General features: G+C 36.1%; 1 protein-coding gene across 1 annotated transcript; it reads right to left on the bottom strand.

Moving 5' to 3' along the window:
- Window positions 1-13909: 13909 nt before the first annotated feature.
- On the bottom strand, window positions 13910-14944 carry LOC107904468 (probable disease resistance protein At1g52660). The gene has a single exon (XM_016830856.2). The coding sequence runs from the start codon at window positions 14942-14944 to the stop codon at window positions 13910-13912; it is 1035 nt and encodes a 344-aa protein (XP_016686345.2).
- Between the last annotated feature and the right edge of the window lie 1329 nt (window positions 14945-16273).

Raw genomic sequence — 16273 nt, 5'->3', positions numbered from 1 at the left:
ATTTGGCACTCATTGCCCTTGAACACAACTGAATAGCCTTTCTCAAGCAATTGAGCAATGCTGAGAAGGTTCCTATCAATTTCAGGCACTAGCAACACATTTGAAATGATCTTATTGCCTGTAGGAGTGCATATCAGCACATCTCCTTTACCTTCAGCCTTAATAAACTAACCATTGCCAACCTTTACTTTAGTCTTGCAGCTCATGTCCAATATCCTGAAGATACTTGCATCAGGTGTCATGTGATTGGTGCAGCCACTATTAAGGAGCCATCCATTTGAAGCCTTCTTGTGCCCTGCTGAACATGACACAGCAAAGACCTGCTCCTCATGGTCACCACTGTCTTAAGCCGTTCGAGCTTCAACATTCTTCTATTGTGCTTGATTCTGCCCAGGTCTAACCTTGTTTTTGCAAACCCTTTCAACATGCCCTATCTTTTTGCAATGTTGGCATTGAGCATCTAGTCTAAACCAGCATTTGGCCTCTGGATGACTAGGCCTTTTACAATGCCTGCAGGTTTGGTCTCCCCTTCTTGCAGCATCAGGCTTAAGCTTGTTTTTCCAAGTTTTCTTGCCTTTGTTGGCAGAAGTGCTCGAGACAGACCTGGTCTTGACTTGAAAAGCACCCTCTTGATGCTCTTCCATTCTGCTAGCTCTCTGTAGCACCCCGAACCCGGCCCAGAAGTTATGGCCAGATCAGGCATGCCACATCAAAAACGTTAAAAAAAATTTCATTCTAAGTCCAGAAAATCGTACTTGATGTTCAAAAGATTAATTCATTAAGAGTTAAAGTGAATGGAAGCTGTGCACCAGGTAGGAAACCGGAAAAGAGGTGGTGAGTCCATCGGACTGCTTAAGTACCAAGCTCCCTTCGGATCCAATCCTAGACATGCATACCGCCATTGCCACACCTTAACGTCATGGATATTTCTAGGAAACCGGTTCGATTAAGTCATTTTTAGGAAAAGTGATTAATTTTGGAAAATACTTTCATTGCGGAAGCTTTGCTTGTTGTCGTGTTATTTTGAAATCAACTGTTGTTTTTGAAAACGCGCCCTAAAGCTATCCAATTTCAACAGTTAAAATAAGTAATACCTATCTTAGTAATACATATTAAAGCCATCAAAAATAATTAAGCGGCCTTATTACATTTAAAAACCCAAAACTTCAAACGTAAATAAAGGATGTCCAGTTCACCAGAAGAAAATCAAACTTTCAGAACGGGTGGCCACTCCGAATTCCCTCACAGCTCCAAGCCCACTATGGTTGGGATTACCTGCGTGGATGAAAATAAAAGGGGTGAGTTTGGGGAAACTCAGTGTGTAAATTAACCCAACCATAGCCTATATCAGCTCAAACCACAGAAATAGAATAAGTTGGCCTTAGCCCAGAACAGAATTCAGAATAAAGCCCATAGGCCCATAGCAGAACAGAACATATATTACATGTTTATGCAGAAACCCAACCATATCCAACCATATACACCCCCATACCAACCTTACACCGTGTGGGGAGACAACTCGACCCACCCAACCGCTACACACCACAGAATTTGCAGCATGGCTGCCAGAACAGATAATGTGACAGAGTCACCAGATACAGATAATCGTGGTAGAGCCACCAGAACAAATATATGTGGCAGAGCCACCAGATCAGATATTTGTGGCAGAGCCACCAGATCAGATATTTGCGGCATAGCCACCAGAACGCTTCCTCCATAATATAACCCATGTCCCCATGCAACAGATATATAATCATGGCATACATCATACAGAATCAGATCGTCATGCTTTTCAGTCAAAATTAACCCTAGGGGTATAACGATAATTTTGCACCTAGGGGTATAACAGTAATTTTCCATACATAGGGGTATTATAGTAATTTAGCTACTTTTAGGGTTTTCATGCATATCCTAACTATTTACGTACTATCAGAACACTTACCGCGCATACTTACCGAATTGGGCCCGTTGGCCCATGAACCCGATCTTTGGCCCATTAAGCCCAAATTATCAAAATGTACGAAATTGCGCGTACTGCAGTTTATTACTTTAGATTACCAAATATACAAACCTAACTATCTTACGAGCATTCGCACACTCGCAAATTCCCAAAATACCGACTTTTCAGCATTTCGGCTTTTCGGCTTTTGCCAATCTAGTCTATGAGAGGATGTCAGTTACACACCTGTTTGCGACGATATGCTGACGAGATCTACACACGAACCGCCTACAATTGGATTACTAACATGTTAATCTAACTATTTAAATACGAACTACGTATTAACCCCTTACAATATTCGGCCAACCACACCTACAGATCATAGTAAGCTATAAGAAAACAATAAGCAACTCATTAACAAATTTTTGTCAATGTTTACCACATAATCATAATTTCACTGCAAGCTGTCTTCCTGAGCAATAGTCACTAAATCATTTATAACTGGAGCTACGAAACTCCAAATCAAGTTTCGTTAATTTTCATTGAAAATAGACTCATATATATTTTATCCATAAAATTTTCAGAATTTTTGGTTTGGCCAATCAATACCAAATTTTTCTTAAAGTTTCCCATATTTCACTGTTTGACTAATCTGACCACTCTTCATTACGAATCAAATTTCTCATTTTACAGAATTCAAAATATGTTCTCGTTTATTCCATTTGAAACTAGACTCATTAATATTTAATTACATAATTTATGCAGCTTCTAACTCATCTCCCACAATTTATGGTGATTTTCCAAAGTCACGTTACTGCTGCTGTCCCAAGCAGATTTATTACCAAATCACTCTTTCACACCTAACTTGCATGCTTGTTATTTAAACATGTATATCACCAATCAATCATCACATATCTATGATTTTACTTAAGTATAATCTCCATTTCACCATTTTAAAGCACAACATGTTAGCCGATTTTTCCCTTTAGCATCTAAGGCACATGCATGCTTATTTGTTTGGCTCAACTTCACCTATCTTCCATTTTTCATCAAAAGAACATGAAACAACAACCATTTCCTTCATTTTAATTCATGACTAAATGCTCACAACACAACTAAAAATCAAAATATACTTCAAGAGTTAAGGTAGAATCAAGAAGAACTCATGAACCTCAAAATAGAAGCAAGGTACCAAGAACTTACCTTCAATATTCCTCCTCCTAATGACTGAATACTCAAGAGCTTTCTCCTCTCCTTTCTCTTCTCTAACTTTCAGCTATGATGAACAAAGATGGACAAAACTTTGTTCTTTTCACCCCTTTTTCTTTTAATAAAACTTCATATTTCATCTATTTAATTCTTTAGTACAAAAGACATGAAATTCTTATCATGAAACATTTACCTAACCCATTATCATAGAACATTTGCCTAACCTATTATCATGGAACATTTACCTAACCTATTATCAATTTGTATCAATTTTTACCATAAATTATGGATATCAAGTGTACATTTTGTCTACAACAACATGATGGTTGGCCACTTCATGTAAAATGGGAGGTTTGTCATGCAAATCCTCCTATTTTGCACTCCTATTTATTTGGCCACTTCAATTTAGCCTATAGCATTTTCAAACATTTTTACATAGGTCCTATTTCATAATTTCACCCCCTTTTTGTTATGGAACAAAAATTAACTAAAATTTTCGGGTTCTATCTTAAGTTTGGGCTTTCTAGAGGCCCACTAACATAATAAACCTATGCCAACATTCACAGGATTCCCGAAAATTGGGGCGTTACACTCTCATTTGCTCCTGAGCATAAAGAGCATTGATTAGCTCAATTAGGGAGATTCTTGCCAGGTCTCTTGAATCCTCAAGGGATGAAGTTTTTGCCTCATATCTTTCAGGCAATGTTGAGAGCACCTTCTCCACGATCCTTGCCTCACTAAACTGTTCTCCTAGCAACCTTATGCTATTCACCACAGCCATAATCCTATCTGAGTACTGCTGATGTGCCGTTGAGAGCACCAAAAATATCAAATTCCCTATAAAATAGTAAAAATAACAGTAAAAGGGAAGTAGGGTCGAATCCTTAAGGACCGGATTGTACGAATGCTCGTTTCTTGAAATCCTAGACAATTTCTTGGCCAAGAAAACCTACGTTCTTGAAAAATAAAAAATAGAATTAAGAATCTGGAAAAATAAAAACAGAATTTAAAGTGAATTAAAATTACGAAATTAAATAAATTGCAGAAATTAAAATGAGGAATATAAAAATAAATAGAGTTGGGAAAAGAGAAAGTTTTTTATATGGCAAGATCCCAGCCTTCGGTTGTCTCGTTCCTCATTGGGTTCAATCCTTGGCTTTTAAGTAACCCTTCTCGAGTAGCATAAGCCAGTTATAGTGGAAGAGGACGCCAACGACCACCAGCTCCAAGGATTTGGACTTAAGATTTGGCGGAGCCTGACTCTAGCCAATAATTGCTTTTGTGGGATTATCTTCTGCTAGATCACCTCTTCCCAGTGGTGAATACCACGCCGTTTTGTCTCTTGGATTCGCCAACCTCTGACGCAGAAAGCCAACAAACCGACTATGCAACCTTCCCAAAACGTACAAAGCGGCCGTTCCGTGCACAAGTTGAAAAGATCACCTATTAAGGGACATGGACGGAAGCGTCAGTCCCGTAATGTGGAGAAGCGATGAATACCCTGGTGAGAAGGCTAAGCGTGAATTCTAAGCCTCATGAACCTTTTTGGGGAATTTTGACAACCTTCAGCTAGATTGGTTTAGTGGCTCATGATTTTTAGGAAAGAAAGAAATATAATATAAATGGGATTTTTATTGAAGAAAATATGGAGAGAACAAAAAGACAGAGTTTTTGGGAGAGGGAGTGTTTACAGGAAAAAGATATGATCAATATGTGCCACTCCATCCCCTATTTATAGTACTAGAAAACCTAGTCTATTCCTAATGAAATTCTAAAAGATAAATAATAAATAATGAAAGATAAGTAAAGATAAGTAAAGATAAATGAAAATAAATCCTAAAATTAAATCTAAATAAAAATCCTTAATAATTATCCTAATATAATTGAAATTAAAATAGAGTCTTGTGCTATAAAATCTCTTCTTTTGCATTTTAGCCCTTGGGCCTTCCATATTTGCATTTTTGGCACCACTTCTCTCTTTCTTTGCATGTTGGCCCATTATATCTTCAAATTCGCACTTTTTGCCTTTAAATTTCCTCTTACCTCCAATTTAGTCCCTAAAAGATAAAAGACCATAAATAGCACAAATTAGTAGCATCATACTCAAAATAAATATATAATTAGCACATAAAAATATGACGTTCTAGAGTATTATCAACTGCTTCACTGTTTCTTGCTCTTTCATCTTCAAATTCTCAAAATCTCTCCTCAGGTTTAACATGTAACACCCCCTACCCGTATCTATCGCTGGAATAGAGTATGAGGCATTATCAAGAAGTACGAAACACTTACAAATAATTTAAATATATTTTCATAATAATTTGTCTCGATTTCATACTGTTTCATATTTAAGCTTTACTCACAGAGTATTTGAAATATCATCCTTATGCAAATAGCACACATGAGGTACATAATTCTATAGTTATGAATGAACACATTTATCAAACATATTCCAGATTCATATATCAATGTCTCATGTCTCCATATATCAATAACCATAATTTTTCTTTTTCTTTTTTAGATAATTATATGTAACCATTCATGAGCATACAATTCACTGTTTCTTTCTATCAATTACAATTTCAAATGACAAATTCACATAATTGAGCTCAATAATAATAATAATGATAACATTACTTACTTTTCTTTTTCCACACATTACATTTATGACTTACCAACTTGTCCATTCAAGGAACGGCTTACAGATTTGAGTACATCGTGATCTGAAGCCCAAAGGCTAACTGAAGCACACAAGTGCTAAACAGAAGCCCAAAGGCTAACTGAAGCACACAAGTGCTAAACGGAAGCCCGAAGGCTAACTGAAGCTGATCAGAGCTGAACTGAAACCCCAAAAGGGTTAACTGAAACTCATATGAGTTAACGAAAGCTCGTAGGAGCTAAACGGAAAGCAAACACGAGAATCATTTGTCTCCTAAAGTATATCATTTTTCTCACGTTAGTACCTAATTTTTTTTTGGTCCAAATTAATTCCTAAAGTTACATTTTGTTAACTAGTTAAGTCCACCATTGTTAAAAAAATGACTAAAATGTGGCCCAATTAAATTGTGTCACATGGTACTTCAATCCAATTAGAAAGTGTTACATGAGATATATCTGTATTAAAAATAAAAATAAAATTTTAAAGTCTAAAAATTTTTTAATAATAAATATAAAAATTTTAGAGAATTAGCATATGACTTTGAAATGAAATTGACTGGGGTTGATGGATTTTGACATAATAGTATTCTCAAGTTTTATAAGAAAACTATAATAAAATTTATATATATTATGTGAAAAATATTTTTAAAATTTTAAAAATTTGCTAAAAACTTTTATATTCTTTTTAGTTATCATAATTTAACTATTTTTCCAATTTTTAAAATTATTATACTATCTTTTGGCTTTTTGAAAAAAAAATTTTAAAATTATTTCACCTTTCTACAGCTTATATATATATATTTTAAATATTTTTTTAAAAAAACCAAAAAAATATAATCAAAATTTTAAAATTAAAAAAATAGTTAAATTATGAAAAGTAAAAATAATATAAAACTCGAAAATACTATTAGGACAACTATAATGAATGTTGAGTCAAAGTAAAATGATAGCTTACTAAAATTTTTTAATTAAATTTTTATTTGATAAATTATTTTTGAATTTAAAATTTTTTTATTTAATTTTAGAATATATAAATCTATTTTTTTTCTTTTAGTACCACGTGAAGTTTTCTAATTGGACTAAAGTGTCATATGGTATACTCTAATTTTGGTAGACTGAATTGGTTAACAGAAATATAACTTTATGTATCAATTTACATTTAAAAAAATTTAAGTACCATAGTAAAAAAAATTAATTTAAAGTTTTTTCAAGGGTTTCATCGAGACCTCTCCTGCTGTTAAAGTGTTCATCAATTTCATTAAAAAAAAAAAACAACCATGACTATAAGTTTGGAGTGCATTTAAGGTCTATATCTAGACAAGTATCGAAAGGTTTTTATATATATATATATAGATTGTACAAGCTTTAGGGATTATTATAACGTATACCGACTATGAGAATAAAAAACTTCAATAAAAGTATATAAAGGAGGTTATATTAAGAATTAAATTGTTTTTATATTTTTACTCAAAAAAATAGTTAAATTAGTCTTTATATAATAGATTAAAAAGTAAATTGATTTTTTTGTTAAAAAATCATCCATTTTTATTATTAAAAATCAGTTCATATATGTCAAAACGTGACACACTGCGTGTAATTGTTTGGTTATTTTATCTGTAACGCCAGATTTTAACAATAAAAATGATTAATTTTCTCTTTGACATATTATATAGGGACAAATTTACTCTCTTTTTTAATAAAAGAGAAAAATATAATCTAACTCTTAGAACAAAAACCTTCACTGCACTTTTATCAAAAAAAGATTTCCATAAATAAATTTAAGGAAGCATGTGTCCTTTACTTATTAGCTTCTTCTTTTTTTATTAGTAAAAGACTATATATTTTTAATTATTAAAAAACCAAATTGAAGCTCGGTTCATGAACCCAAGTTTATAAGTTTATTACTTTTCAAAAAAAAATTGACTCTGATCCTTTTATTTTATTTTGGGGAAGTCAATGAGTAATAATGAACCATTAGTTAGAAACTTCACTAAATTTTGAAGCAATATTTAGGTTGAGTTTCTGGTTATTCCTAATGCTGAGTATTTAAATTTTAACTTCAGCTCCAGAAATATTAGGTTTCTTCGTAAAAGTAAAATTTTTAATGTCACTTTGTTGATTAATACACCTAATATTTCTTTTTCTCGTTTTCTTGATTTTTTGGATAAATTTAATTCCGACATTATTATGTTTTAATTATACCATTATGTTACAATTTATGACTGGGGCAAAGTATCGTGTATTAATTGATGAATCAGATTTTGGATTCCATCCACCAACATTCAATTCTTGAAGGCAAGAAGGTCTGGAGAATATTCCATTCGGGATCTCATCTATGTTCCAACAACGTAGTTTTAAGCACTTGAGGCTCGACAAGTTTTGCATTCCATGAGGGACTTCCTTGATAGCTGTTCCTCTAATATCCAACCCCTCTAAAGCTCGAAGATTTGACAATGATGGCACATACTTTAAATAAGAACAAACAGCAAGCAACAACGCAGTGAGATTCTTCAAATTTGATATGGAATTTGGAAGACGCTGAATAAAATTCCCAGTAAGATCAAGAACCTTGAGTCCATCCATATGGCTGAAGAAACCTTCCGGAATACTCCGTATACCAGTACCACACAGCAACAATGTTGTGAGCATCGGACACTTTGGTGGTGACATTTCCAAGGGATACAAAAACTCTAACTCCCAATTCCTCATCAATGAAACCTTCTCCAAATCCTCACTCCATTCTCGCACATTTGGTGGCTCCCTTAATCCCATGCCTACTTTTACAAAAAATCGAGGTTTTGCACTTGTGATATGTAATGCCATATCCCTTACAAGATCGTGCATCTTTACACTTCATCTTTAGTTTCAGAAAAATTTTCTAACAAAGATTTGTTTAAGAGTCTATTCATTATTGCACGACCCCTGTCAAACTCTGCCTCCCTGCTATCCATTTCTTCCACAAGCCCTTCTGCAATCCAAAGTCGAACAAGCTCTCTCTCCTCAATTCCCCAATCTTCAGGATATAATGCACAACTGAGGAAACAATGTTGAAGTTTTGGATCCTTCAAACGATCATAACTAAATCGCAACTGCTGGAACACCTCTTCTTCCAATCCATTAACACTTTTTTTGCGATCACTTAGTTCCTTTAGTGCATTCCTCCATTCATAAAGGTCATCAATGCCCTTCATACAAGAAGCTACAGTAATTACTCCCAAGGGTAAACCCGCACAGCGCTCAACAATCTTTTTTGCAATTGGTTCCACTTCTGGAATATTTAGAATACCCTGTTGGATAAATGGCAGTAGCAAAGAAAAGCAAAAACGAATGAAAGAAAAACAAAATAAAAGAACTCAGCAAGAAAATTTGTAACTGAAAAGTCATCATAGTTTCATTCAAATTTTGAATATATGAAGGTTACAAAAGTATTTGACAGTTACCTACTAATTTAACTGCTCTTACTTAATACTTACTAAAAATATAGCAACTTGTATACAAAAGAAAGCTGGCATACCAGCTATTACATCAGTCAATCTTTCCTACTAACTTAGCTAACTCATTACAAAGATTTAGGCTAAGTTCCATAGGAACAAATATTCAAAAAATAATTTTATAACTGAACCAACTCCATTTCTTTGCTACAAAACAGTATAGCAGCTAAAATTGTACAATTTGCTGCTGTTGGTCTTTTGACCAATTTGTTGCTGTTGGTTCTTTGTTGCAATGCAGGCCACGGCTTCAACACTCCCCCTTGGTCTGTATGCAACAAACACCAATCCTTTCCTTCAAAGCATTAAATCGGTTGGCTCCCAATGGTTTAGTTAAAATGTCAGCTAGCTGAATTTCTGAGCTGCAATGAACTAAGCTAACCTCCCTAGATTGCTCAGCTTCTCTAACAAAATGGAATTTGATTTTGAAGTGTTTAGTCTTACCATGGAAGACTGGATTCTTGGCTATGGCCATAGCTGATTGATTATCCACTCTAATCTCAGTAGGCTGAACTTGACTTTCATTCAAATCATCCAAAATCTTCCTAAGCCAAATGGCTTGGTTCACAGCTGCTGCAGCTGAGATATACTCAGTCTCTACTGTAGATTGTGCAACAGTTTGTTGCTTCTTCGAACTCCAGCTGAAAACACTCGAGCCTAAGGTGAAAAAATAACCTGAAGTGCTCCTCATGTCATCAACTGACCCTGCCCAATCGCTATCAGAATAGCCTACGAGTTTCAGCTCCTTTGCCCTCCAAAACTTCACACCAGTATCGATGGTTCCTTTGACATACCTTAACATTCTTTTTGCTGCCTTTAGATGTGCCACATTACTGCAGTGCATAAACCTTGAAAGTAGACTAACAGCATAGACAATGTCTGGTCTAGTTGCTGTTAAATAAAGCAAACAACCAATTAAGCTTCTATATGCCTTCTCATCTACTCGATCATGTTCACTGGCACTTGACAATTTTTCTCCCAATGCAACTGGTGTAGTGACTGATTTGCATTTCAACATGCAAAATTTTTCAAGCACCTTGGAAGTAAATGTTTGCTGACTTATGAAAATGCCATCACTTCCTTGTTTTATCTCCATGCCAAGAAAGTAGGTCATCAGACCAAGGTCAGTCATCTCAAAGACATGTTGCATCTGTTTCTTGAAGTCTTCAATAAGTTCATCTTTGCAGCCAATAACCAACAGATCATCAACATACAAGGAAACAATTAACAAGGTTTCCTCCTGATCCTTCTTAACATAGAGTGTAGGCTCACTGATACTCTTTGTGAACCCGAGCATTGCTAAGTAGCCATCAATCCTCTCATACCAGGCCCTTAGAGCCTGTTTTAGACCATACAAAGCCTTTTTCAGCTTGTAGACCTTCTGTTCTTCACCAGTGACCTTAAAACCCTCAGGTTGCTCAATGAATATTTCTTCATTAAGAAAGCCATTTAGAAAGGCTGACTTAACATCCAGATGATGCACCTTCCAATGCTTTTGAGCTGCCAAAGCTAGCAGCAATCTGATAGTATCCAACCTTGCAACAGGTTCAAAGGTTTCAGAAAAATCAACCCCTTGCTGCTGACTATAACCTTTAACAACCAGTCTGGCCTTATGTCTATTAAGAGAGCCATCTGCATTGTTCTTAATTCTATAGACCCACTTTACACCTATAATTTTTCTGTTTTCAGGTCTGTTTACAAGCTCACATGTATCATTTTTCTGAATCATTTTAAATTCAGCTTCCATAGCATTCTGCCAGCATTTTTCTTTTGCAGCTTCTTCAAAACATGAAGGCTCTACTATAGTTACTGTACATCTCTCATAGATGTCAGTTAATGTCCTGGTGCCTCGAACAGGTTGATCATCATAGCCATTTTCAGTTACTTCTTCATTTTCAGCTTGCTGCAGATCAACATCAATCTCTTCTCCATCTGGAAAATTTGCTTCAATTCCATCCCATTTCCAGCTACTTGCTTCACTGAATTTCACATCTCTGCTCACTACAACCTTCTTGGTCAGTGGATCAAAGACTCTGTATCCTTTTTTCACATTGCTGTAGCCAACAAACACCCCAGGCATGGACCTCCTGTCCAACTTGGTTCTTCTCTCCTTAGGTACCAACACATAACATAGACAGCCAAATACCTTCAAATGAGAGACAGATGGTTTCTGTGCAAACCAGGCTTCAAAGGGAGTTTTTCCTTTGACTGCATTAGTTGGCAACCTATTCAACAGGTAAATAGCTGTATTCACAGCTTCAGCCCAAAAAACATTAGGCATTTTAGCCTCAAATAACAAACACCTAGCCATATCAAGGACTGTTCTGTTTTTCCTTTCACAAACACCATTTTGCTGTGGTGTGTACACAGTAGTCAATTGGTGTTGAATTCCAGCATCATCACACAATTTTTGAAACTTCTGAGATACATACTCAGAACCATTGTCAGACCTCAAACATTTTAGTTTGCAATTTGCTTGGTTTTCGACCAAGGCTTTAAATTTGCAGAAAGAGTCATAAACATCTGACTTATGCTTCAAAAAATTTACCCAACAGAACCTTGAATAATCATCAATGAAGAGTACAAAGTACCTGCTGCCATTTAAGGAGGTAGTCTTCATTGGTCCACAGATGTCTGTATGAATAAGCTGAAGCTTCCCTTGTGCTCTCCATGCCTTGTTGACTGGAAAGGGTAATCTGGTCTGTTTGCCTAGCTGACAGACCTCACATACAGCATCCTTTGGCTCAATTTTGGACATATCACTGACCAAATCCATTTTGTGCAGCATGTTCAGTGAATTGTAGTTCACATGCCCCATCTTCCTGTGCCACAAGTCTGTCTCATCAGACTGAGATGCGTATGCCTTGGCTTGCAGTTGATTCACATCCACAATGAAGGTTCTGTCTTGCATAGCCACTGTAGTCAACACTTCACCAGCAGCATTTTTGATCAAACAGTTTTTGCCTTAAAAAATCAGAGAGTAACCCTTCTCCAATAGCTGGCCAACACTTAGCAAGTTTTGGTCAATGTCAGGTACATAGAGAACCTCTGAAATGGTTTTAATACCTGACTTAGTGCTTATCAAGGCCTTGCCTTTCCCTTTTGCCTCCAACAGCTCACCATTGCCAATTTTGACTTTGGACTTGAAGGTGGTGTCAAGCTCCTTAAATATACTCTTCTCAGAAGCCATATGGTGGGTACATCCACTGTCAATCAACCATATTTTACTAACTTTGCTCGAGCTTGCAAAGCATGATGCTGAAAAGACATGCTCTTCTGGTGATTCAACCTCTTCTACAGCTTGAGATTGGCTTTGAAATTGTGGTTGTGGTTTTGGCTTGCTCTTACAGACCTTTTCAATGTGGCCAAATTGCTTGCAGGCTCTACATTGAATGTCTGGTCAGTACCAGCAGTATTTCTCAAGATGAGTAGTCTTCTTGCAATGGACACAAGGTGAGAACTTCCTTTTGACAGGTTCTTTCTTCTTCTTCTCAGTCCAGGGCTTCTTGCCTTTGGCATTTAAGTTTGCACTTGAGCTTTCTCTGCTTCTAGCCTGAAAAGCTCCTTCATAGTGGTCCTCCTGCCTATTTGCCCTTCTCTGCTCTTGAGCATAGAGAGCATTTATAAGCTCTGTCAAAGGGATTGTTGACAAGTCCCTTGAATCTTCCAGAGAAGAAATTTTTGCTTCATACTTCTCTGGCAAGGTTGTTATGACCTTCTCAACCACTCTTTGGTCACTGAATTCTTCCCCAAGCAGCCTTATGTTGTTGACAGTAGCCATGATTCTGTCAGCATACTGCTTGATGGTTTCTGAGTCCTTCATTTTGAGATTTTCAAAATCTCTTCTCATGTTGATCAGCGCTGTTGCCTGGTCTTGTCAGACCCCTGAAACTCCTCCTTGAGTTTGTCCCAGGCCTGCTTTGGAGTGTCACAAGCCATTATTCTTGTGAAAATAACATCAGAAACTCCACTTTGAAGGCACGACATAGCCTTATACTTCTTGGCACAGTCTTCATTGTGCTACCTAATGTGGGCTATAGTCGGGTTGGCTCTTAGTGGTGGTGGCTCAGTGTCATTGAAAACAACATTCCACAGGTCGTGTGCCTGCAGGTATGTTCTCATTTTCACTGCCCAGATGTTGCAATTTTCTCCAGCAAAGACAGGTGGAGGAGGTGGTGTAAAACTCATTTTTCAGCAAGCAAAACAACCTCTTCTTCTTTTGTTTCAAACACAATTTGCTTAGTGACAGTGTACAACCAAGGCCCTCAAAGCCTGAAAGCTCTTGATACCATTTGTTGGATAAATGGCAGTAGCAAAGAGAAGCAAAAACGAATGAAAGAAAAACAAAAGAAAAGAACTCAGCAAGAAAATTTGTAACTGAAAAGTCATCATAGTTTCATTCAAATTTTGAATATATGAAGGTTACAAAAGTATTTGACAGTTACCTACTAATTTAACTGCTCTTACTTAATACTTACTAAAAATATAGCAACTTGTATACAAAAGAAAGCTGGCATACCAGCTATTACATCAGTCAATCTTTCCTACTAACTTAGCTAACTCATTACAAAGATTTAGGCTAAGTTCCATAGGAACAAATATTCAAAAAATAATTTTATAACTGAACCAACTCCATTTCTTTGCTACAAAACAGTATAGCAGCTAAAATTGTACAATTTGCTGCTGTTGGTCTTTTGACCAATTTGTTGCTGTTGGTTCTTTGTTGCAATGCAGGCCACGGCTTCAACATACCCCGACCCACCTTCTCCGAGAACAGCTTCCACGACTCTTCTTCCACCAAAGGCTTCACTTTAATTGCTCTACAACTCATTTTTCGACACACATCAAATGATCGTGTCATCAACACTAATTTACTCCCACTAGATGGCTCAGGAATTCCTACCTTGTCAAGGGGAACCTCCTGCCATAGGTCATCCAAGATGATCACAGACCTACGCTTTCGTGACAATGCTTCAAACAGCATCCCTGCCCTTGTTATTTCATCTTCATCACCACAAAAGCTTACTCCAATCTTACTTGCCATGACTTTTTGTAGTTTAGCAATACTCATCTCCTTGGATACTGTGGTCCAAATCACAATATCGAACCTTCCCGTCTCCTCTAAGAGTAGATTGTTTATAAGCTTCATGATGCTTGTTTTCCCCACACTACCCATCCCCCAAACTCCAATATTTCCAACCTCATCATCCACCAAGCATTGCCAAATCTCTTCTACACAGGCCTTTGCACCTTCACCCGATAAAGTTGTTGTCGACAAAACCTGTCCAATCCATTGAGGATCGTCAACCACCAAACCATCTTCAAACTTGCCTTGTTGAGTAAGCTCCTCAACTTCCCTTATCGTCTTTAACACATTGTGTGCATGAGATCCACGTGTAAAACGACTGCTTTCACCGATTTTTCCGTCAAGGTTTTGTACTTCGCCATTGATTCTTTCGACATTTTCCAACCATATCTGGACATCCCTCTTGGGTTTCTTTCTTGGCAGCAGCTCTGCGCTCATTCTAGAATAAGTATCTTCCTTCATACCATTCAATTCCATTACTTTCCTTTTCAGGTTATTCATATGCTGATTAACGCTTCTGTAATTGTCCCACTGTTTATCAATCTTATTCAGAGCAAATTCCATGGCTGTAAGTTAAGAGAACTGCATAGCATGTAATATGTTAGAAACTAAATAATAATGCATAGTCAGTTGTATGTATCTAACCATGGCTAAAAAATAACATGACCTTTTTAACAGATTCCACAAGAAATTTCACAAGTTATAAAGATGTAATCAAGAAATTTTCCTACACAAATGATGAAATGAAATTAATAGAAAATAGATATCTAGAGTCAATCCAAATAAATTACCATAAGGAATTCTAAAATGTTTTTACTTTATTTTTAATGCAATAACAGCTTTTGTTGTTTCAGTGTCATTTTTCATAGTATGTTAACATGCTGAAATATCTACTTGCTGTTATTAAGCTCCGAATAGTAGATTACAAATTTGTAAATTATACTTTAGAAAGCAAATCCTAATCTCAGTTCCAATGCTAGGATAATTTTTCTTCTTTTACTCTTCTACAGTAAAATGTGCCTAGTGGGATCATGGAGGCACATGAACTGTAGTTGTACCAAGTTAGAACACAAACAATAAACAATTTGTATCAAGTTGTAGTTAGTGAGCTCTGTTATAGAGTCTTGATTTTTCTATATTCTAGCACATATGTCTTCAGATATAAGATAGATAGATGTGATCTTCCTAGTATATGAAAATAACTGACACTCACCCTTGAAGTGGGCAACATATATAGTTAATGAGCATGGAGCAAAAAGCAATATATGTCATTGCAAGCATGAAAAGGAACCAAGTTTGTTGCAGTTTATGAGACTTGAAAGAACAATAAAAAAGGTGAAATTCAATAAATACCTTTTCTGACTAACTTGTTGGATGGGTGATGATGACCACAAATGAGGAAAGCCAGCAAAAGACGTTGCTGATAATATGATGGGAAACTGGTAGAAGAGAGCCACTCCAAAGGGTTTTGTGTAGCTGCCTTTCACTCACCTAAACTTTCACCTACAACACAATGGAAACCACTGCTGAAAGCTGATGAAAAGTAGGGAAAATATAAACACCGATGAATTTTAACTAATTTTTTTTAACTGAAATTATAGTAAGTTGCAGTTTAAGAGGTTTGAAAGAAGAATAAAGAGGTGAAATTCAAAAAATATACCTGTTCTGAGTAGCTTGTTAGATGGGAGATGAAGAAAGCAGCAAATGAGGGTCGTATATGAAAATTTGAGGAAGCTTGGCTGCAATGACTTTAAGAAAAGCAAATTAAAGCTTAGTTTGAAATAAATATATATATATGGTCAAGGAAGGCTGCTATGAAACTCTAGGAATAAATAAAGCTTGTTGGATTGGGAGATGATGAGCAGCAAATGAAGGTCCTGATAATATGATGCC

Source organism: Gossypium hirsutum, chromosome A11 (genome assembly GCF_007990345.1).
Source record: "Gossypium hirsutum isolate 1008001.06 chromosome A11, Gossypium_hirsutum_v2.1, whole genome shotgun sequence".
In the NCBI taxonomy this organism is placed as follows: Eukaryota; Viridiplantae; Streptophyta; class Magnoliopsida; order Malvales; family Malvaceae; genus Gossypium; species Gossypium hirsutum.
This window is presented reverse-complemented; position numbering and strand designations above follow the sequence as displayed.

Excerpts from the sequence above, each read along its gene's own strand:
- LOC107904468 (XM_016830856.2), bottom strand. The coding sequence starts at position 14,944 with ATGGAATTTGCTCTGAATAAGATTGATAAACAGTGGGACAATTACAGA.